This window comes from Thermobia domestica, chromosome 2 (assembly GCF_964235325.1).
Source record: "Thermobia domestica chromosome 2, izTheDome1.hap1.1, whole genome shotgun sequence".
Taxonomy (NCBI): Eukaryota; Metazoa; Arthropoda; class Insecta; order Zygentoma; family Lepismatidae; genus Thermobia; species Thermobia domestica.
The window spans coordinates 317,972,337-317,995,526 of NC_137455.1; the positions used below are offsets into that span (position 1 = coordinate 317,972,337).

The following is a 23,190-nucleotide window of genomic DNA, read 5'->3' on the forward strand; positions in this document are numbered from 1 at the left end:
AATTTCAAATGCATTATTTAATTTTTGTGGTTGAATTTTTTTTATGTGCCCACAATTTAAATATTGCTGGCTCCACTATTAGAGGTAATTGCAACGACCTCATTTTCGGTGAAATTTTGCATTAACATATTTTACATTTTCTTCTCCAGTTTCTAAATATTTACAGATAGACCCACATTCTTGTAGCATATTGTGTTCTTTCTCAGACTTTCTTTTCCGATACTGACATGCGATACGAAATAAATATACTTAACATATAACAAAAGGTTTTAATCTGCTAATTGTCAGTTTGTCATAAAACAAAATCAATTAATTAGACATCACTGCATCACTGAACCATGAAGCCAAATTCAATTCTTATGAAAATGTAGACCTGGATATCTTGAACTCAGTTTCGTTATGTCTGTTGTTATTCAGTTTTTTTAAATCTATTATGTTAGTAATAGGGCAAAGCAAATATACCTAAAAAGGAAAGATGGTAATGCTTATTACATGATTTAATATTAAATTACAAAAATGGAACAAGCCTTTTTTTTTTTTTTTTTTTTGCTTGCTTTCCCCTTTGATATTAAGAGGACTTGTATGATAAGAATGATAAGAAACTTGCTTATGATGAAGACAAGATTAGTTTTCATATCCAAACTGTGATAAATGATAAATAGAACAGGTATTCGTTACTGTTCGAGAATGGAATTATTGCTTAAATCACGTACTTGACAACCATCAACCATTCGTTTTAACGCTGCTCATGCGGCCTTAAACAAATGCAACGTAAACATGATTTATTAGTGTAATATGCAAAGAGAGGGAAAGATAAGTAAAAATAAACATCATCATCAAGAAGTCTGGTTTCAACAAGAAATATTTATTTTAAATAATATAATTTTCATATGTTGCAATTTTGAGTACATTATTGCCAATTTTTGCTGCCTCGTGAAAGTCACCTATTACACATACAGGAGCAGTCCCTGACTCTATTGAGTCATATAGAATGGAATTGATGAAAACTTTGAGATTGTTCATTCTAAAAATAAAGTTAATAATTATTCAATCTATGAATACTTTTTTTTTACCTCAATACATAAGAATTATATGTGCTAATAAAAACAACAAAGCAAAACCAATACTGTTCTTTGTGAGACAAATAACAATACTTTAATAATATGTTATTAATCCAAAATGATAGCAGCTAAACGCTGGGCAACTAATTTCAAGTGCAACAAATTGTTCTTGTACTAATGTGTAGATAAGGTTTCAACATTATATAGGTAAAAAAAATAGTCATTAATATTTACAGTAATCAGAGTTTAAAATACCCATGACTGTATTTTATGTATGACTGTAGGCCATTATAATTAATTTAGATGGTAACCGAACGATATTAAGGACGTTTTGGATTGTCTAATGAATTGTATACAAACACAATAGAATGTATCTTTTTCCTTAAATACCATTAAGTAAATTTATTCCTTTCTATGTTGCACCAGTTATCAAGTGAGAAGATTACTGCATCTGAGTGGCAAATCTCTTACTTATGATAGGTAGGGTTCGTGAATTAATCTTAAACTATGTGGTTTTGTGCAACATCATATTACAGGATTTTCTTGGAATTTTCTCTTACTATCTACACTTCAAAATGGACATTTCTCATTCATTTTTTTTCAATAATATTAAGCAGTACTTTAGAGCTTGCCAATTGGGCGAAACACTTCCTTTCGTTCATGTGTTAGCTTTAACTTTATTTAGTTTTGATTTATATATATATATATATATATATATATATATATATTTCTATGCATTACCGGCACATGTGACCTTAAGCCCATTACGTATGAGGGATGATGTCCATTGGCTAGCACACTATTTGGGAAAGGAGAAAGAAAGAAAGCGGCCTGGAATCAATATATTAGGTACCATCTCGGCATTTTCTTGGTATGAACGAAATTTCATGAAAAATGTCACTCACGATACCTCGCGTGAGGAAACGTTTTTCGACCGAGAGTCCCCAACAGGAATTGAACCCGAAACCTCTCGCACCAAAAGCGAGATCATTAGCCACTACGCTAAGCAGGGCCACATTAGTTCTAGCTAACGACTGCTATATTTGAACGGCATCTGTGTGTTTCGGAGAGATCGACATATGTAGTGCACAGCTTAAAGCTTCTGTTTCGTGACTTTCGCCTTCTGTGCGAGCGGTCCCGGGTTCGATTCCCGGTGGGGGCACTAGGTCGAGAAGGTGCAGAAAGCTTTTTCAGCCGAGCCTCCTGAATGAGGTTTTAGTGGATTTTCTTCGTTTACGCCAGGCAAATGCTAGGGTGGTACCTAACTTATAGGTCCCAGGCAGCTTCCTTCTTTCCCCAATCCTTTCTTCCTTCCCTTTCCCTGGATAGTGTGATCGTCGAGGGACGTCATCCCTCATATGTGGCGGACTAAATGGCCATAGATGCCGAAAGCCCTGAAATCTGAATCGTAAATCCTAAGCTTGTGTTGAGAATCTTTGAAGTGCGTACGGTTCTACGTATTAATGAAAAGGAAGATAAATGTTTAGAAAGCAGTAAGACTAAAGGATTTTAAAGCATGCGCGAATTAATTTAGTTTCTTTTTACTACTACGTAAATATATAAAAGACCAAACTGACTCAGTGAGTCATTTGTCAATGGCCCGTCGAAAGTTCTGTGCTCGGAAAGTTCATTCTTGACTTGGATTTACTATCCATCTCTTTCAGTAAAGGGCAAAAATGTGACATATTAAGCTAAATATTTCATTTTATTTCTGAGGTAATTTAGGAAAAATCGTATAATACAAAATAGTTTCAGTTCCAACCAGAATCCCTGCTTACGACAATTCTTTCCGTAACTTACTGAATACTGAAACTTAGATTTTAATAATTCCCAGTGACAATTATTCTTATTTTCTCCCTTCTGTAGAGAGGTTCCCTTTTGTCCATACAATTCGGAGGAACAAGTGTAAACAACATAAATTAAAGCAAATGAACTAACCAGTTTGTTTTCAATGTATAGAATAAGGAACTATTTTCATGTCTAGTTTGGACTTACCTAGAGGTGTGTCGTTCAAGAGATTTAATGTCACGTCAGATAAGACGTTTCAAGAAGCAAAAGTCATTTGAAGTAAGTGGCAACGACTTATGAAAGCTTCTTGTAGATATTTGAATATAAACGGTGTAAAATACATTTTTACTCCATGTAAAAATCATAATCAAAGCTTGGAAAATCTTGATTAATCCACTTTTCGTCTTGGCTGTTTCATTATTACAGTCTCTCGAATATTTCTCTTTAGTTTTGTCAGGTCTCTTTGGTTTCATACTTTCTCCCAGTATCTGCATTCATGAAATTTCTGTTGCTAAACATACTAGAACATATTTTTTATTCATCAGACAAGGAAAAATATGATAAACTTAAAAATATTTAGAAGCTTGTGAATTAGAAAAAAACTACTAAACATACTGTATTCCACCTAATATTTGAACTTGAAGGAACGAAAGTAACTCTCTTAGTTTATAAGTCATATTTTGATGTGAAGACTCATTCACTTCAAAGATTTTAAGCAATCCAAATATTGAAGTGATTATTAAGGTTTAAAAATATGCTATAGGTTACTTTTTAATGATTTGGTAATTAAGAACAGTTAGTGTTAAAATATAAAAGAACCATACACACAAATTATTTAATGTAAATAGTTCTAAGTGGAAACCAGACTAAGTTGAAATGCCAGGATGGGTCGAATTAATTTCTATAAAGCTCGAAATATAGAGCAATGTTACGAAGTACTAATTGCAAGTAATATTTCTTTCCCAACAATCCAGGATCCATGAACTGCGCATATATTTAGTTAGAAGAGTTCAGGAGGGAATACAGGCAGAGTCTATCACACAGGCTACAAAGTTTTAGGGAGCAAAAAGTTTCTAAGCAGGTCAGGAAACAGGTCAAAGAGGCAGAAAAGAGAAGGAGACAGGTCCTGCAAGGTCAGGGCAGAAAAGGAGAGAGGACATGCACGATGTACACATGTATAGCACTGCATACATGCATCTGTACATTCGCTCCTCTCTCTCTCTCTCTCTCTCTCTCACTGATCATCTGTTTGCTGACCTGTCTTATGCTCTCCTCTATATCATTTCGCTTCTCTCTCATCATACTTCTTTATGTATGTATATTTGTCTTAATCTATAACTGCGCTATGGTTGGTCTCAAGGCCATGTTGAGAAAAGGGGAATGGCCCCAAATAAGTTGAAGAGACTGTTATGGTAATTAAGCTTGCAACATCTACATGCATTACTTAATATACCAACTTGGGAATAAGTAAAAGATTTCCTTGTGCTCTATATAATATTACCTTTGATATAAGTTAATATAGCATGACAATGAACCTAGCTGAAAGTGGTGATGGAATCCCAACTGGAGGAGACAAGGAGTCAGAACAGGTTAATAGCCTCCTAAAAGAGTCCATGACACAGACCTTGGGCCCTGGAACGTGCGTGGTATCTCATTACATTACGATTGAGGTTGCATTTGTCGGAAGGGAGCGATTGGCACCTCCTAATTAAGAATATCTGCCTGGTGCAGATGGACCACTCATCAATGATATATTTAATGTACGATATATCTCTTCAGTAAAATGAGGTAGGCAGAGGTTGGGACCTGTTGTCCCTATCGAAGGAGAAAAGGCTTATGGATACGTCTCAAATGGGTGACTAAGGCTTACCCTTGGGTCCGGGAGGTGGTTGGTTGGGCACCTAATGGTACTCTTGGTGCGTTCAAATGACAAATAGATAGGCAGGGCCAGAATCAAGTCCCCCGGGTCATCCCGGGATTCCTGGTTTGGGTGGGGCTCTGCAGGCTGTGGTCACACCGTAGGATTCGGTAACTTAGGGCTATGTTCTCCAACGGGGAAATGAGCTTATCTTATAACGCTCGGGTGCTGCCACTGCATATATCGGTATACCCTTATTCGCAAAGGGGCTGCTTGACCTTAAAGACTGAGGAAAGATAAGATACTGATGAACGATTTGACGGTTCAAAGGATTTCTTCTGAAGTACCTTGGAAACATTTCACGGAGTGGCCACACTTATAATGCCGGTCCAATAAAGACACAACCTCTGAAAATGGCAAATGCGTGCAGCAGACTCTTTATACTGTCATCGTCTCTCTCTCACTCCCGCTTGTACCCTAGTCCACCAGTTCTACGTCATTTCCACTACTAGCTCCGCTCAAAAGCTCTCGCCTAACTTACATGCGCACAGAGCCGAGCCACAAGCAATGCGTCTACCAATTGATTGACTTCTGATTTGAATCTATAGTGACCGACAGGAACTAAAAACGTGAAGCAGTTGCATTTGTAAAGTACGCTCACTGCAAGCAGAGTGTTCGCATATTCTTGCTTTCTTGTATGATCTTCATATTGATTGCCTATAGGAATTACTTGTCATTGATTCTCATGTGAACTGCTTCAAATAACAATTTGGCATTGTAACCGCATTCTATGTGTGTAATTTCAGTCTTCTTGGCATTTTTAAGTCTCCGTATAAATATTTTATATAGTAGAAATTTTAGACCAATATGCAAATAAGATTTTCAATAGATTACAATCTTAACTTTATACTCTTCTAACTTGTATTGTCTTTGATGTCAGTCGCTCAGATTTCTTATTTTTACTAATCTCGGTTAATGCTTTATGAATATATATACACAATATCTAGAACCCTGATTGCTGGGCGTGAACGTTTACTTGTGAGTACTACTGTTTTTCTGGAAACTTTCGTTTGACCCTTTCATTCTTTATCATCGATGATCTTTTAGTTTTGATAAGTGATTGTCATTTTCCTATTTAAATTACAGGATAAATTTTGAAGAGGCATTGAGACAACAAATAATGGCTAATGACGATAAAATTGTTGATAATTTTATTCTGAACAGTATGATAGCCAGATCTCTTCTAAAGTTGATTCCACGAGAAGGTAAAATTATGTATACAAAACTTATCATGCTATACATTAATTTTCAAATCGTTGTTATATTATATTATATTATATTATATTATATTATATTATATTATATTATATTATATCGCTGTAGGTAACTCTTCTTAATTTTTGAACATTTAAAAACTGTTATTTACTCGTAAATAAGCTATGTAATCTTAGCGTATCACATTTTAATACAAGCCATGTGTTTTTTTGACAAACACTGTGTCCGGGTCTATACTTAGAAAACTTTCATTCCCTCTCATTTTGAAATTTCAGAGTTAAATATTTCATTATCTGTGAGATATGCATTTATTTACCTTTTTTTCTTAATCAAAAATATTTGGCTGCTAAACCAGGGATGAACACAAGAGAAGAGTCACGATTTAAAAACTACGTCATTAAAATTTTAGAGCGTGAAAAACTCGAGAGATTTACATCAGGCTGAAGCCAAAATTTTGTTTAAAAAGTTTATAATTCATTAGAAAGATCAACATGTAATTAAGGACGCATCCTAAGGGGACTACTGGAGGTCAAAACGTTGAGAAAGTTTGAGTAAATATTACTTTCGTGAAGAAACATATTAACAGAATTTATAGTGTGTGATGGATTGTGTGGATGAAGACCTCTGATCAACTTAGAATTTACCTAAATAATAGTGATTCGCGAATCTTTACTCGTTTCTTTCATTTACTCCTATTACTTCAGAAATTGAATATAAAATTAATATAAGCAATGCAACTCAAACACTGCAAAAAGTCTGATTTTAATTTTTTAAATATCTTTTTCCTCTTCTTGTTTATTTATTTATTTTTGCTTTTCAATTGATGTTTTCCATAATTTTCTTGCATGGTTTAAATACCGAAAACAAAACCAAACAAAACAGCGTGCTTTTAGAAAACAAACAAAAATAGTCTTCTATTGCTATAACATGTCAAATATTTCATTCTGTTTTAGAATTAAAATTCAGATAAAAGCGTTTGTGATTAAAGAAAGAACAACTTAAGATGATGTATTTATGATATTCTGTCAAGTGTTTTTAATATTGGTATTATGCACATCAGCTATAATAACTTGAGTGATTGATGTATTAATGGGTACGTCAGCTCCGAGGCTATTCGTTCCCATCACCAAAAGACCAATGGCGACACATCCTTGTCACAAAAAACTGCAAAAATGAAAACAATTATCAAAAATGAAACTTCTGAAAAGTGTAAATACAATACAATCTCGATGAAATAAGAAAGTAACATAATAAAGTTTATACTGAAGCAAAATAGCAAGCAAACAAAACCATTCTAAGAAACAGAAACGTGATTTATTTTAATACTAAAAGAATAAATAGAACAGAAAACATATAGGAAGAAAAATGACTGAAAGGATATAAAAAATGGAAAACAAAATACGCGAAACTAAAAAGAAAAAAAAAAAACAGTCAAGTGAGAGTTTTTGGTGCACAAATATATCATGTGCGTAAGTTTTCTCGGGATTCTCCTGCTTCCGTCCAACTTTTTCAACCACCATTTCATTTACTATCATCATCACCCCCCCCCCCCCTAACCACGAAGCATAATCGTGATGGGTTAAAGAAACAAAATCGTCCCTAAACAAAATCCTTAGTGAATATAAACTATTTCAATTTTGGAAATAAATGCGAGAATACGATTGAAAAGAAACCTTATGACCCAGAAACTAGCAACAGTCAACTTTAAGAGCATATGAAGATGATATGATTAATAATAAACTTCTACCTCATAATAGTTATATTCATTATATTCAGAACAGTAGCATAGGGACTTATAATACATTGAGACACTCGATATCTTTTCACTTAAGAGAACACAGTTTTCGTATTTGTATTGATGAGAATCAATATGTATATATATATTATCATGATTGTTCAATTTTAGATAAAATTAAATCATATAGAATAGCTATAAGAAACTGGAAGATCATATAAATATTAAAAGAAGAAAAGTGACTAGAAGAACAGGTATGATGGGAAAAATTCATAAAAGCTAGAAAGAAATTTCAGTAAATTGCGGTTTTTGGTGGACAAACATCATCTGCTTGAGTTTCTCGTGGTCTTCCCGTTTCTCAGCGCCATATTTAATGTTCTTCCCACCCCGGGTCATTAAAAACTGAAGCTTCTTAATATTAATATTTGTCGCGAAAGACTTGTAATTTTCAGAATCATAGTAGAAAAAAAAAAATTGGTTCGAGAAAATTTGCCACCCATCCATCAATTTACCGTTTCCACAATTTCGCCGTTTCCACAAGTTCGTTCATTATCATCGTCACCGCGCGTAGCTGATTTTGTAAGTAATTCTAGCTTATATAAGTTACATTTTCTTCATTTAAACAACTTACTGTGAAACATATCTGAATGCGACTGAAAGAGATTAACAGAGCACCTGCTACGCACGCGTATCTTTCGGGACGTCTCATACACTGAGAAAGCTGACAGAGAGACATTTGGATGTCAGCAGTGATACTATACTTAGCGCAAGGATGCTCTTTAAATCTAGTAAACATTACAATGTTCCTCTTCCAAAATAATACCAGATATTCCCAAATAATTCATGAGGAAGTGTTAACGAATAGAAGAATGAATTTCCGTGTATTTGTATGTGTTTATACTGGATATCAAATTATTAAACAAATTGTTACTAAATTGACTGTGAAAATATTGGTATGAAGTTTTAGAAAAAGGACCAAAAAAAGAAAAGAATTTTCGAGTTTAAATTTAGTTAGAAACATGCAACTGCTCCCCAAAAGGAAGCCGAATGTAATTTACGTACGAAGGCGTAACAAGCAGCAGCATTACACAAAGCGAGTAAACAGTTAATATTAATAATAAAACACAAGGTATTTACAATTAAATTAGAATAAATTACTATACTGGTTTCAGTAAAATATTAATTCTTCCCATTTTTCATGATCTTGGTATATATATATATATATATACAGTGAAACCTGCCTATGTTGGCCACCATCGGTTCCATTGAAAAGTGGCCAACTTAGACAGGTGGCCAACTTACAGAAAAATAAGTGTGATTGTTGTCTATTTAGAATAGGATTCTAGTAATACTTGATTGTAAAATTTTAATAAGAATGGAACAATAGATACTTTTAAATAATGTATATAGAATAATCATAACAATATACAGTACTAGAAAAATTACTACAATATGTTTAATATATGTACTAGTCTGGTACACTGAATAATTCGTATTGAAAACACATTAACAAAAACAGCCATAAAGTAGAAACTATACGCAGTTTATTGAAATTGATATTGTAGGACACAAGTTAAGTAAAATTATAAATTGGATAATTTATATGCAGTTTATACGACTTTTTTTCCGACAGTGACAAATATTTTCATTAGATACGTTTCGAAAAAATAGCAAATCATTTATTACACAAATTTATTTATGGTGGTTCATTCTAAATGTATTTGTTTTATTCTTTTCGGCATGTGCACATTCTATTTATGTAGTTAACTACTGCTTGTTAATAAGCTACAAGTGTTTCCCTCAAAATAAAAAATGTTTTGAAAAGGATGGTAAGGAAATTCATATCTCAAAACATCCGCTACCTTTCGACAAGCCGTCAGGTGCCAATACTTGACAATTGACATGGTTAGCTTTAACCTTTGAGAATTTTCCAAAATTACTAAAGCTCTTCACTGATGAAAGGGGCCGATATAGCTAATGGTTTCAACAAAACAGACAGGGTAAAGAAATACGTACAACCATTTCCTGAATTCCTGTACGTGCTTTTTCTTATTCACATCTTCGTTCACCACCCCTTTATCAGGGTAGCGTTCTGGTCATTGACCTCTAAGGACAAATCGTGGAAATCCATGCTTCTTGTCTCCAGTAACAAATACAGAACATCTACCTCTCATGTGAGTATACGAAAGAGTCAAGAAAAATAACATAACGGTATTTTGTGTGGCCAAGATATGGAGGTAAATTTATTTTTATCATAATAGGGTAAACATTGCTTCAATGCGGCCAACTTCCAAGATAGACAGGTGGCCAATTTACAGAGTAATAAGTAACGAATGTCTTATGGGAAAATGGAGGTTCAAGACGAACCAGGCCAAGATAAGCAGGTGGCCAGAGAGGTGGCCAAGTTCACAGGTTTTACTGTATATATATATATATATATATATATATATATATATATATATATATATATAAACTGTATATGTATAGCTTTTAGGTATCTGGGAAATTCGTTCCCTGATCCAGCATTTGCTCGGTCTACGGTATCGCATTTCTCATATTCCTAACTTATCTCTAATCTGAACGAGAGGTGAAAGACGTGCTAAATTCATTCCTTGAACAGAAACTATGTTAATCACTGCAACTATACCTACATGGGAAGCATGCATTGTCGTGATACAATGTGAGTTCCATCTTTTATAATCCCGCGCTTCTTCTCGTTATTGTTCTTGTAGCCCATACAGCAACCTTGAATAGTATTTAGCAGTAATGATTTTATGCCCATCACTGCTAGCCAGTGATAAAACTACCTTTTACATCTCGGAAACTAAAGCCATGACCTTTCTGGTAGGTTTCACGCATATTGTCTTCTAGGTGGAGAATCAAGATGTTTTCCTTGTTTTGCTTAGTTTCATCTTTAGACTATTGCATTCTATCCATATTTAATCGCCGATTATAAATCTATACATAAAATATGTTGAGTTTTTCTTAAAACGGTCTATGTGATCCCTAGATATTTGCATTCTAATTTGTTTTTCGTCAAGTGTCATCAGGCATGACACTCAACTTTCTTCATGCGGAATTCATCAGTGAAAATTTGAAATATTCACAAATTGTAACGCTCACTTTTATATCCAAAACAAAAATGTACCCATTAATCTGAAACAGCTAGGGCTTCTGCAATATTACCTTTAGTTGTCGATCCCGAAGTAGCACATCGTGTATTTTTTGAATAGTATTTTGTGTAGTGACGAATTTAAATAATCCACTTCGTAGGCATTTTAAAACCTTTCATGGCTGCTTTGGAACTCAGATATTTACTTGGCAACATTATATAATGACACAGCCGAGTTCACTAGATTGGTGTATTATGTAATTCTGTTGTCTTCATACCATTGAGCTAACTAAGATTAATTTAGCTGAAAAATAATATAGTCAGGAAAATGAAGACAAGAATGATGTAATAAAAGGTTTAAAGATAAGAGGAAGAGAAAAAGTTATCTTTGAAGAAAAATGTATAATATATATAAGTTCAGAAGAAACTGATCACATACTAAAATTAACTGGTCGTGGGAGCATTTCGAACTCTGCGCATGTATGGCAACGGGGCTATATCACGAAAGAAACAGAGTTGAAAAAGCATGCGTTATAGATAAATGTTGACGAAAATAAGGGAAAGATAAATGTGGCAACAGAGTCAAAGTATCCTCTATTTTGGAGAACCAAAATTCCCTGACTTTTCCAGGTTTTCCAGACCAAGACAGAAAATGTCTCAGACTATATTTTAGGGAAATTAAATAAGCACTGTGCTAATTATTAATCACCTATGAATATATACTCGTTCGCAAAATTTCTTTCGTCTTTCATGGAAGCGACAGATACTAAAAATGTGATTATTGTTGAAGACATGCCAGTCACTAGAAGAAACTGAAATACTAAATTCTGTATGAATTACATAATTTGTGCATAATATTATTTGACGTAGAAAATCCTAAGTAGTTGTACTGAAATAAAACCTTAATAAAATATAGAATTGGACAAGACCGTATCCGAGAGAGAGAAATAATTAAAGAAAGAAAGAAGTAAAAGCTTCATGAGATGAGCTTGAAATGTTCCGTGTATTTTGTGTTTGTGACTACAACACACTGCCCTGAACACAACTTTGAGGTTAGGTGTACACCTTTACTATAGGTCCCAAGTTTTACGTTGAATCACTTGCTGCGGAAAAGACGAAACTTCTCGCCTCAGGCTGTTGGCACTTTAGTTATATTGCAGAGAATGTCACTCTTTTTGTGTGCAATTTACTGGCTGTATGAGTCTTAACTTAATCTGAGTGCACGGTCTTCTTCTTGGAGGTTAAAAAAATCTTAAATTTCTTTTCATTAAGATAGGAAAGCATTCTTAAGGCATCATAATACAAAAATCTTATTGGAAAATATTTAGATTTAGTTGGAATTATCGTTTAGTTTATAAATACGTAAACTCACTGACTCACTTATCAACAAATCAATAAAACCTTTGAGTCTAAAAATTGGTACCTTTGGTACGTCTTAAATAAAAATAAAATACAACTAAAGAAGACATGTGTTAGTGTGTTACTTCTGTGTTACAGCTTCGGGTTAGACACATTATCATTGCCTTCATCACATATTAAAACATCAGTTAATAAGGGTTTGCTTGCATTGGTCAAATTTTATTTTCATTGAACTTATACGTAATTCCGAAGTTTTAAATGAGCGTTATTCAAATTTGTCCAAATGTTCTTAAATCCTAGATTGTGAACAAATAGATTCCTAAGAACAGTGAGAGAAAAGGATTAAAAGTTCTCGTGCATGCTTGGTCTCTAAAAAGCGCTGGGAGTAGAATCTGGGAATTTTGTATAAATCTTTCCTTTAAACTCTGTGCCAAACATAAGAGAAAAAATTAAGAAATTTGTTTCTTAAAAGAAAGAGAAGATAAAAAGTTTGCACTATTATTACATGTATTTCTTACAAATTACTGGGTTTAAATACACGAAGTTAGGCACGAATATCTTAAACTAACATGTTTTCACATAATATGGAGATGCCATCAATTTATTCAAATTCAATTGCTTGAGGGGGGAGGTGACAATTTTGTTTGAATTATTAAATGTAAAGACACAAAATTCTGCATGTGTGACCTTTTCTAATTTAATTAAAAGAAAGCAGCATAGGAATGAGAATATCTAATGTCAAAATAAGATTGCATACAGAAAAATATTTTATCTTAATATTTCAAAAAACAGACTTCTAAGAGCACTGTAACTTTTTAGTTTCATCTTTTTTGTTTAATCTGTTTACAGTGTTTATGAACAACTTAATGGATTGTAAACACAACATGAATATACCACAATGAGCTTCTATTTTGTTACTCACTGCACGAATTAGAATGAGTGACAGAGGGAGGGAGAATGTGCAGATAACATGAATTACAAAATATTGGCTACAGTAATAAGATGTGGGTGAATTTATTAATTACATATCACAGATAACATTTTTTAAGATTAGTTCCGCCGTTTATCATCTCGATGAAAAAAAGCAGATATCAGTAATCAGAATATATCCCCAAACTTTAAAGCTTAATATAGGCATCGGAACGTAGTTGGAAATTTGACTGCCAAGAGGGTAACCGTAACGAAATGTAGTTGACTGATGAGAAGCGAACTTTGAGCCTTCTATGCCTTGGAATTTGCTATTAATGTGAGTAATTTTGTAAAGAAAACAAAGAAAATAGTCTATATATCGTTGGTAGTAAACAGGTATTGATGTTACTAAGAGGGTTTTTTTCCAGATTTATTTCAGATAAAGGGACGGTTTTGGAGGATAAAATTTTCTGGAAAAAAGGCTGGTCAGAACGATGCTAATTGATATAATTTTTTACATGGATAATATTTTCTTCCAAGACGTATATTCCTTGAAACGTTAAACTAGTGCATGCGTTTTTAATAGCACACTCCATTGTTCAATTGAAACCAAATTCTCATAACTTTTAATTGTATTATTGCAATTTCAAAGTGATTCTCATATCCTCTTTCAATTAAATTTATCAATGAAATTTCTCTTCGAAACTAAAATTTTTCCCTTCATTGACAATATCACGTTTAGGATTTGAATTACTGAAAATCCTCACTTAACACCAATGTAATTATCAGATTACATGATTGTGTTCTTTTACTTACACAATGATGGTTACCACAAATATTTGGATTAGTACTTTGTATATATATACAGAGCTGGATTTATGTTTGGTCGGGCCCTAAGCTACTGAAGATAATGGGGCCTTTTATATGTCCAGATGAACGTAGGACTCTATATACAGAAATGAAGAAACCAGTGATATTTTAGGAAGCAGACTAGCAGAAGGGACCCCATTCAGAGATGGTCATCCTCCCTCATTTTGCCCTCATGAAGGCTGCCCTCACCCTCACCTCACCCTCATTTTAGTAGTTGAGAGTGAGGGCGATAAAGTAATTGAGGGTGAGTGTGAGGGCGTCAATGGAGAGTGAGTGTGAGGGCGTCAATGGAGGGTAAGTGTGAGGGAGGGTGAGGGGAGAGCGTCAATGGAGGGTGAGGGGCGTCATTGAGGGTGAGGGTGAGGGTGAGGGAGGGTTAGGAAAAATGACCATCTCTGGCCCCATTACTTACATTATAGGGGCTACACAAACGAAGCACTGTTGCTATATGTAGATGTTACTTTATTTATTGTTTTTCTTATATTTTGGAAATGCACATTCAATTTTTTCCTTGAATTTTTGGGGCCCCCAAGAGTATGGGACCCTAAGCTATAGGTTGTTTAGCTTATACGTAAATCCGGCACTATATATATATATATACTTGTTCACTAGGCCAGGTATGTGTTTTGGTATGAAATAGAACTTCTTTTGAATTCTATTAAAATTTCTACCAGAATCATCTATTATTCTTATTGTTATAACTATTTATTCTAGATCAGGGCAAAGGGGAAGCTTGGATGAAGCGGCTCCACTGTGAGAAGGCACCGGAAGACATTCCAACAAGGAATGAATTCTTGTTTGTGCTAATCAGTGATCTTCGGAATAGACGCCTGTTTCCCCCTTTCTCAGAGTATCCACCAGAAGGACCATTACCTTCAATGGCTGAAATTCTGGTAAGACATTTTTCTAGTGGAGATCTTTGGTATATGCTATATTTTAAAGCACACGAGTTTAACTTTTTAGATTCTTAATGGTTAGCTAAGCTTATAAATCATGTTTTGCCCTCCATGAATATTTCTTATTGTGAACAAATTTTGATGTAAATCATGATTCATTTATCAAGTATGTAGGAAAGAAAAATAGTGTATTACTGACCTAAAGTATAAAGTTGAACTTCGCCTAGCGGTAAAACACCTATGCGTCTCAGAACTGCTCTAAATGTGGTACATTAGTCAAACAGAATGGTCTACAGGGTTTCTCTTGCATAAAGTAGCTCCAGAAGACATATGAGACATTCCAACATGAATGGCATTATATGAAGAGCACTCACATCGGCGGAAGTTCCATCTGTTCGTGAACCAACAGGATGTAACCGATCTGACGGTAAAAGACCAAATGGTATGACGCTGGTACCATGAAAGAGGGGTAAGATTTTTATTATGACAGTCACAATAAGAAAGTTCCTGAACTCTAGCATTGTAGTTCGAGAAGCGGAACTTAGCTGTGAATTCCGGTAAGGGTCGAAAATTAATTTCTCCAGCAAGTACCCAAGCAGAATTCCATGATTACTTCCTTTATTATCTGGCATCAGTAAACACTCGACACTATGTGACAACGCAACACTATTCAAGCAGCGTTTAGCATAGCACCGAGAACACCTAGTGATCCACCTTAATAAATGAGCATAAATCAGTTTTAAAAAGAATCGAATACAGTGCATAAGAATAGTGATTCATATTTTATCGTTTAATAGAATTGTTCTGCAGTCTCATTAATTATAAAATATTTAGTCCCAATCCGAGAGAAAAGTTAAGTCGCTGCGTAGATGCACAATATGTTATGTTCGTTTTATGTCAACAAGTTCCGTCTAAGTATAAACTCTGCAGTTTACTTCAAACACATTTGTGGGTTGACCAGTTCTCTTGATTTCCAGGATGATATAGGGGACTTCGCTAGAACGAAAGCTAGAAAAAGAATATTTTTGAGGCACTCATTTTTGTTATTTATTACATTTACATAACAGTGTAACTTTGTGCGTTTTCTTATGAATTTGGAAAGTTCTGTTAGGTATAATACCATCTAACACACTGAATAGTTGATATCGTCGAACTAGGTGTATTCTTAACTTTCCTTCTGTACTTTCACAGAAATGGATTAGGTGAACTCAGCAGGCTCACATATTTTTTTAGCTCCGGGCCTCCAGATGCTTTAATTTGGCCCTGAATCGGAAGAAGGCTGCTTCTCAAAGATAGGTCAAGGCAGAGACTGCTGTCAGACCAAGCGCAGCATTTCTCAAATAAGGATATTTCACTACATGAAGATGGGACCAGAAAATATACTTCCTAAAGCAAAAATTACCACCCCTATGTAAAAAATAGTATACTGAATATTAACCTAAAATTGAAACAAAACTAAGAGTATCATCTTTTTCGTTTGTGAAAGAGTGTGCAGTTTATAATTAATCATGATAGAGATTTAGACTAAAGGTGGTAGATTTCGTAAACGTAAAGAACGGAGTTATGATTATGAACTTTATTATAAAAGACTTATATACTTTTAATTTGTATGATATTTGTGAGTGAGTGGTAAGGTAAATATTTGGGAATACAAATTTTACAAGTTTTGCATAGTTATTATCTTGAACATTGCCAAAATGAAAACTGATTGTCAGGGTGTTTGAATACAATTTTATAAAAGAATGAATGTATTAATGAGTGTCAATATAATTTATCTCTTACGACTGTGTGACTGTAAGAACGAATGTATTCGTACTCTATGCGTAATAATTATGAGTGTCTTTTACATTTAGTTTTCGAGAAAGTCAGAAAACTGTCATGGGGACAAGGGAACTTAGTTTTGTATGATGAAGAGATACAGAAACGTGAAAAACTAAATGTTGTTTTGGATTTAAAAATTAAGTGTACAAGAATAAGGAAGGGTTGTTCGTGCCGTTTCAAAATCTATGTAAACTTAAAAAAGAAAGAAAGAAAAGGCACAAGAACTGAAATCTTTCAGTTTTACGTTCCATGTTTATGCGCTAGGCTAAAGGAAACGGTGACGATGAAAAATGAATGCCATGGTGGAATTAATAAAGTGGGAGGAAAAGGGAGAACCCCGAAGAAACGAGTCACCACAAAGTCTCCTTGGCGTGAGCTGGTATGGAACTAGGATTCGCCGTAGATAATGCTACTTTAAATCGATTCTTTGCCTTTCATTTCCTTTTACCTTTCATTGGATCCCATACACCAGAGGTGAACGCTCTATCACTGATCCATTGCAGCCTTTGAAAAGGCAAAAGACTGCAATGTTACTAACACAGTAGCTTGTATTAAAAATAATAGTGTTAAAATACACACCTTTGACAAGCATACCATAATTGTAGATTTTACCCGTAGAACATTGCTTTCTGAATGAATAGTATACACTGTAGTTAAGAATACGTCTAGAAATGTGTTTTGCTTATATACACATTTACTGTGAACTCTGGACTGTGGATATATATATTAGTATTTTACAATTATTTTAAATTTTTCCTATATTTTAAACTTCAGGCGCATGAAGACCTGAGGCCTCTGCCAACTGAAGCTAATTTTGACTGGATAGATAGATTGGCTAACAACCCTGATGAGCCTCCACCAATCGACGATGATGTCCTTGCCATTCATCCGACAAATTTTCTGAAATATATGCCTATGCCCTTGAATGGAGCTTTTTGTTACTTTGGAGCATTCAGCGATTTGGATACTGATCCGAACTCAGAAGATTTGTAATCTGCCTTTTTCTGATCCTGATGGTGAACAAACACATTTAACTTTCTCAGCTTTTGTTAAAATGAAAACTATCATAACACACTTCCTTTTCCTTGTTTTAGTTTATACTTTCGCAAAGAATGAAATTAGTTAAAATTGATAATACACCACGGCAATAGTTGCTAATACTTAGTATCTGTAATGACCGGTAGGGAGAAATAAAGCTTATTTTAAAATTAAACCTTGTAATAATTTTCCTAGTAACAGAAGAAAGGTGTTTTAAAGACACTTCTTTTAAAAGCTAAATATGATAATGTGCAAAATTTCTATGTTCCTAGGTAACTTTGTTCATCTATGAGTGTAACAGTAATGATGGTTTTCATAAGATGTTGCAAAGTAATTTACATATCTCATAAAGTGTGTAAATTCGATCGTGTCTTCTGGCGGTGCGCTTTATTATTTAAAATTTCTATCACTTGGCAGATAGTAATGATCTCTAACCCATTAAGTGTTGGGATATTTACACCCTACACAATTTACATTTGTAGTGTGAAAGGTGTGTTGTACATCATATATCTATATATCTATCTATGCTATCGAATAATCATTTCTTAAAAAATGCTTACGGGATCTAGTTGCAGTGTTATTGCAATGGGTAGAATAAAAAAATATCCAATTTTTCTGTTTTGTCTTATCTATCTCATATTTTCAGACAAAATTTTTAAAAATCTTCACATTATCAAAGCGATTTCCCCCCCCCCCCGAAACTTCTACTCTTAAGTGTGTAAGTGAAAAGAACTAAAGTACCCTCTAAACCTACACAGAATCATTAAGTTTAACAGAATTGGCAAACTATGTGATTTTTATTCTGCTTTTGACAGTTATTTGCAAATGAATGAAATTAGTCAACTTCGGGAGACGGTGTAATTAATAACCTCGTTAAGACTCTTGTGAACTTCTCTTTCATAATATACCTAGCAATGTGCGAGGCTTGTTTTCTTATAGTAAATACAAGATACATTACAATCCAATTATCTCAAGTAAATAAAATCATGTATAAGAAGTTTAGGATATCCAACGATTTGAAGAAAAATTAAAGACTGAACTTAGAACCTTATTCGAAGTTATGAAAAATTTTTTTATATTCATTCATTGTTCGTTTGAACTTCTTAGCACCTCTTTCGTAAATAATAAATTCTCAGGCTACTGCTCTTTTGGTATTCTCAGATATTGATTTGGTTTCAACTTTGTATTTTGTTCTATGCATTTGTATACTTGTGGTCTACCAAACATCACCTGAAAGCTCTCTCTGATGATGTATTTTGTTGTAGTAAGTAATGATATTATCTGTACCCTTAATTGTAGCTTTAAACAGCGCATACATTTTTAAAACAGAAAACTAATTCGCAACATATTTGACGATATCAGTAGATCAATGTGCCTCTTTTCCAGAGAATTTAGTGATATGAAGATGCTGTTTCAAAAACTCTTATCCGATTTCTTGAAACGATAGAGGTGCCTTCCCCGCTGTCTGGTGGACTCTTGCGTGCTGCAATCTGTTTATATTTTAAGAACTTTTAACAAAGCTTAAATAGCACCTAGTTGTGTCCAGAACAGTCAAGAAATTATTCACAACACGCAAACTTGTAATTTACGAGTTTCTTCTAATTTCTGTCCTTTCCTGTACATCCTGCTTCTTGTTTGAACTCTTTAGGCCAATAAGTAACTGCCTTACAGGCACTTGAATAAGTCAATTACTTGGCGACCTTGTCACTAGCTGCCATATTGGTAGCCATGTTGAATTTAAAACCACTTTTTTCTTATATTAATTTCTAAAATCTGTTTTTCTGTGATGCCAACTACCAGCAAAAATTGGTTTTCTGTAGTTCTGGAAGTGGCACGCTACATCCTTGTGCAATATGAATCAGTAGCCTTTTATAGTTGGCCGTTAAAGACAACAGTGTTGCCAGCTAGTAAGTTTTCTAAGCGACATTACCGATGATGCCATTTTTGAATTTAGCGACCTCGAAAACATATACTTTGACACCAAAATCACCTTTTTAAGTACCGTGGTTCACGAGATATATAGTCATTTGCATATGAGCGGCGGCCATTTTGGAGCGGAGGTATAGGCTGGGCCCAGGACTATTTCGTACGGAAATTAATTCACAGCAATTAAGCACTGTTTCTGTTTATTGTAATGGATTTTAAAGGAAAACGTAGAAAATATTTCTATACTCAAAAAGACTAGAAATAATTCAGACGGTCAATGAACTTTGGTCATGCTGTAATCATAATTGTAATTTGCTGCGTACACTGTATTACTGATAGAAAAACTAGAATATTCTGCTGTCATCACTATGAAGAGAATACTAGAAAATTTCCATGTTTTACTTTATTTATGTCTTTCTCAAAATATTGCATTCATTTTTGTGTTGATGGTTTAATTTACTTTCATTATCATCAAACTATTCATTACAAATGGAATATACATAGCCGTAAAATATTCATCCTTCATTTTTGTTTTAATTTTATTATTAGTTTGCTAAGACTGGCTTTAAAAGTTATTTAAACTGTATTTATTAAGTTTTTACTGGATAAAATACATTTATTTAACATTTTCATTACACACCATAATATTTTATACACTTCTATAACAGATCAAGTCCTGTTACTATGCGAAGTTGGAGGAAGATTTCCGTTTATGTTATTTCCATTCGAGAATTGGCTTAAAATTTTACGACCGATGTCTTGGATACCAGAAACCTGCATAACATATTATTTCACACACATAAAGCAAATCAAGCCATACAATCGTGAAAAGTCTGACTCAAAAGTTAGCCTTCCATAACTCAGGATCTGCAAATCTATGCTACATAATATGTAATGGCCAAGCTCTACTATCACGCCAAGTTTGATTCCAAACAGATGAGTTTGTTGTATAATTCGAAATTTGATTGCTCATAACTAAGAAACCAAACCACAGCAGAACATAATATTTCATACGTTTAAATAACATTAAAATCTACTATTATGCCAAACTTGATCCTAGTTGAATGAGCTTCGTTGATGTGTATTGTTCTTTTTTCTCCAAAAGTTGACCCAATATTTGGGAATCTATAACTCGGCAGCGGATAGCGCGCACAACATAAAATTTCGTAGCACTATGCGAAGTTTGATCCCGATTGGACAAGTACAAGGGATGATCGATGAAAAGATTACAAAGCATAAAACTTCTGTTATTCACCGTAACTTACCGAAAATTTATTTGTAGATTAATAACATACATGTTTTCATGCAGGTTTGGAGATTTCGAATTCTTATCATGCAGAAACATATATACTCTGGAAGCGGATATTAAGAACGATGACTCATCTGGAAAATTTTTCAAGAGTAGAAATGAGGTCAGTTTTACGGTTCCTGTGGATATTCATAGGCAGATTGCAGATGTATGGGGAGGGCTAAATTTCAAAGCAACATGTAGGGAAATTGTGTCTTGCGTTGTATGTTAAAAGTTTTTGGGAAAAAAGGCAGATATTAAGTGATTGAATGGAACATGAGTTGATAACACTGTAAAATTTGTAACAGTGCCATCTTTCGGTTGAAAGCAAAATCTTCTGCGTAGAATTCTGTTCGCACGAATTGTAAGATTTCAGCGAAAATTGGAATTCGTCGAATTCTTCGTGGAAACGTTGACCAAGTGTTGTGAAAAGTTAATATCTTTTCTAACGTTCATTCATGATCATCAGTTAGATAAAATTATCATTTGTGATATTCAGAAATGTACACCGACTTATGTGCCATCGAAATTTGGTGAGTCTATTCTATGTTATTAATTATTGAATTATAATTTGATGAGTTGCTACAGTTAATATAGGTCGCCATTCAATTTAACTTGTCAAGTGAATGCTGAGTTGTTTAAGTGTGATTAAAATCCACTTATAGTTTCAGCATTTATTAATAATTTAGATATTCTGATATTAAATACTTTTCAGAAATAGTAATCAGTACTGAAATTGTTAAAATTGAATTAAATTTGAAGTTAAAAGATAAGTGCTTTAAAACTTACAGGTAAATTGATTACTACATTCAATTAAATTGGTTGTTAATGATCTTTGTATTTAGTTGTAGTGTTCTATATTTTCCTCGAAATTAATATTTATTTAAATTTAAATTTACACTACTTGCCATTCTACCCTATGATTTAGAATTTTTGATGAATGCGTATTACAAATTTTTATGTAAGGATTTGAGGGTTCTAAGTAAATTACTTGAACTGCAGTTGCTAATTACTGCATTTATTGAAAATTAGTTGGTAAAATTGATTTAATTATGTAATGACTATATGCTGATTGCTCTCCCACCACAAATATTGGGATGGCGTTTTGTGACCCTGACCAGTGACGATGCATTTTCTCAATACTTATATTATAAACACGCACGTTACACTTGTCTTCAAAGAAAGACTGGTCAATATTATTAATGACAACCTTGGACACAACGGTAGACCCAGTACTTCAACCACTCACCTTACGCTTCGATCGATGACAACATCTCTTCTACAACCATGGCCTAGCCCCAATGACTTTCATCTTTTTCTCATTCTAAAACAAAGAAGAAACTGGCTGGCTCACGGTGGCTACGAGAACTTGACACGGATTTCTCTGCAAATGATATAGAAAACTTTATCTGTCGTTGTGATAAGCGATTGAACAAAGACAGCGGCACAAATCTGTCTTCAACATTGCGGGGAACGGGTAAGACCATTCTCATAATCTTTTTTCTTTTTGTTTTGCGATGTTCACAATATTTATGAAGTTGAAAAACAATGTTGTGGACGATCAGAGGAGCAGCGTTGTCTTCAACGTTGTGAGATGGGCAGATTTGAGGCTTATCCTGGGGTACATCAATTTCGTCTCACGTTCCTTCGTGATAATCGGACAAAAATCATCAAATTTCTCCCCAAAAACACATTTCAAATCGGATGGTGTGGGCATGTCCCTCTCACTTCCCGGGATTTGCGCCAATGAACAAAGACTGTGGTTACGGCGAATTCTAGTGTTGAGTGCCCTGTATCATCAGATGTGTCGATTTTCCAGCTATGTCTCACACATAAGCCATAATAGACTTTGTAACCTTTCTTTTCAATCATTCCTCGTATATAGTAAATTTAAACTTACACAGAAAATCAAATGAAGGCTGAAACATTTGAAGGGTACGTGGAAAGAAGGGGCTAATCGACATTTTACATTTTTGTCAGGAGAAGCAATTTAAAATGATGATGCGCGCCTTGTTTCCTTCTATAGCTTTTTTTCTTGTGTAAGTTGTTCTACAAGGAGTCACTTTTTTCAAAATATTTGTAGTGCATTTAGAAGTACAAACCAGCATCAACAGGTAGTGTCCATATCGGCTTTTTCGCAAAAAATTGCAATGAGCCCCTTTTTCCGTATATCCTTCATTTTATCAGTAAAATTATAATGAACTGAAAACAAATTATTCAGACAAATAATGCGAAATTACTTCTATTTCAAAAT

The 23,190-nt window shown here is 34.0% G+C and overlaps 1 protein-coding gene across 1 annotated transcript; it reads left to right on the plus strand.

The window, feature by feature from the left end:
- Positions 1–1,167: 1,167 nt before the first annotated feature.
- Positions 1,168–17,897, plus strand: LOC145679850 (uncharacterized). The gene is made up of 4 exons (XM_081750371.1): positions 1,168–1,268; positions 5,854–5,972; positions 14,682–14,860; positions 17,459–17,897. Exons 2-4 carry the CDS (start codon positions 5,888–5,890, stop codon positions 17,675–17,677), a joined length of 483 nt encoding a protein of 160 aa, XP_081606497.1. The 5' UTR covers positions 1,168–1,268; positions 5,854–5,887; the 3' UTR covers positions 17,678–17,897.
- Positions 17,898–23,190: the final 5,293 nt, after the last annotated feature.

What these genes read in the sequence shown, in the direction of transcription:
- LOC145679850 (XM_081750371.1), top strand. Translation starts at nt 5,888, where the DNA reads ATGGCTAATGACGATAAAATTGTTGATAATTTTATTCTGAACAGTATG. An exon ending in AAAGTTGATTCCACGAGAAG is followed by an intron (nt 5,973 to 14,681) that starts GTAAAATTATGT and finishes TATTTATTCTAG; the next exon opens with ATCAGGGCAAAGGGGAAGCT. An exon ending in CTTCAATGGCTGAAATTCTG is followed by an intron (nt 14,861 to 17,458) that starts GTAAGACATTTT and finishes TTTAAACTTCAG; the next exon opens with GCGCATGAAGACCTGAGGCC.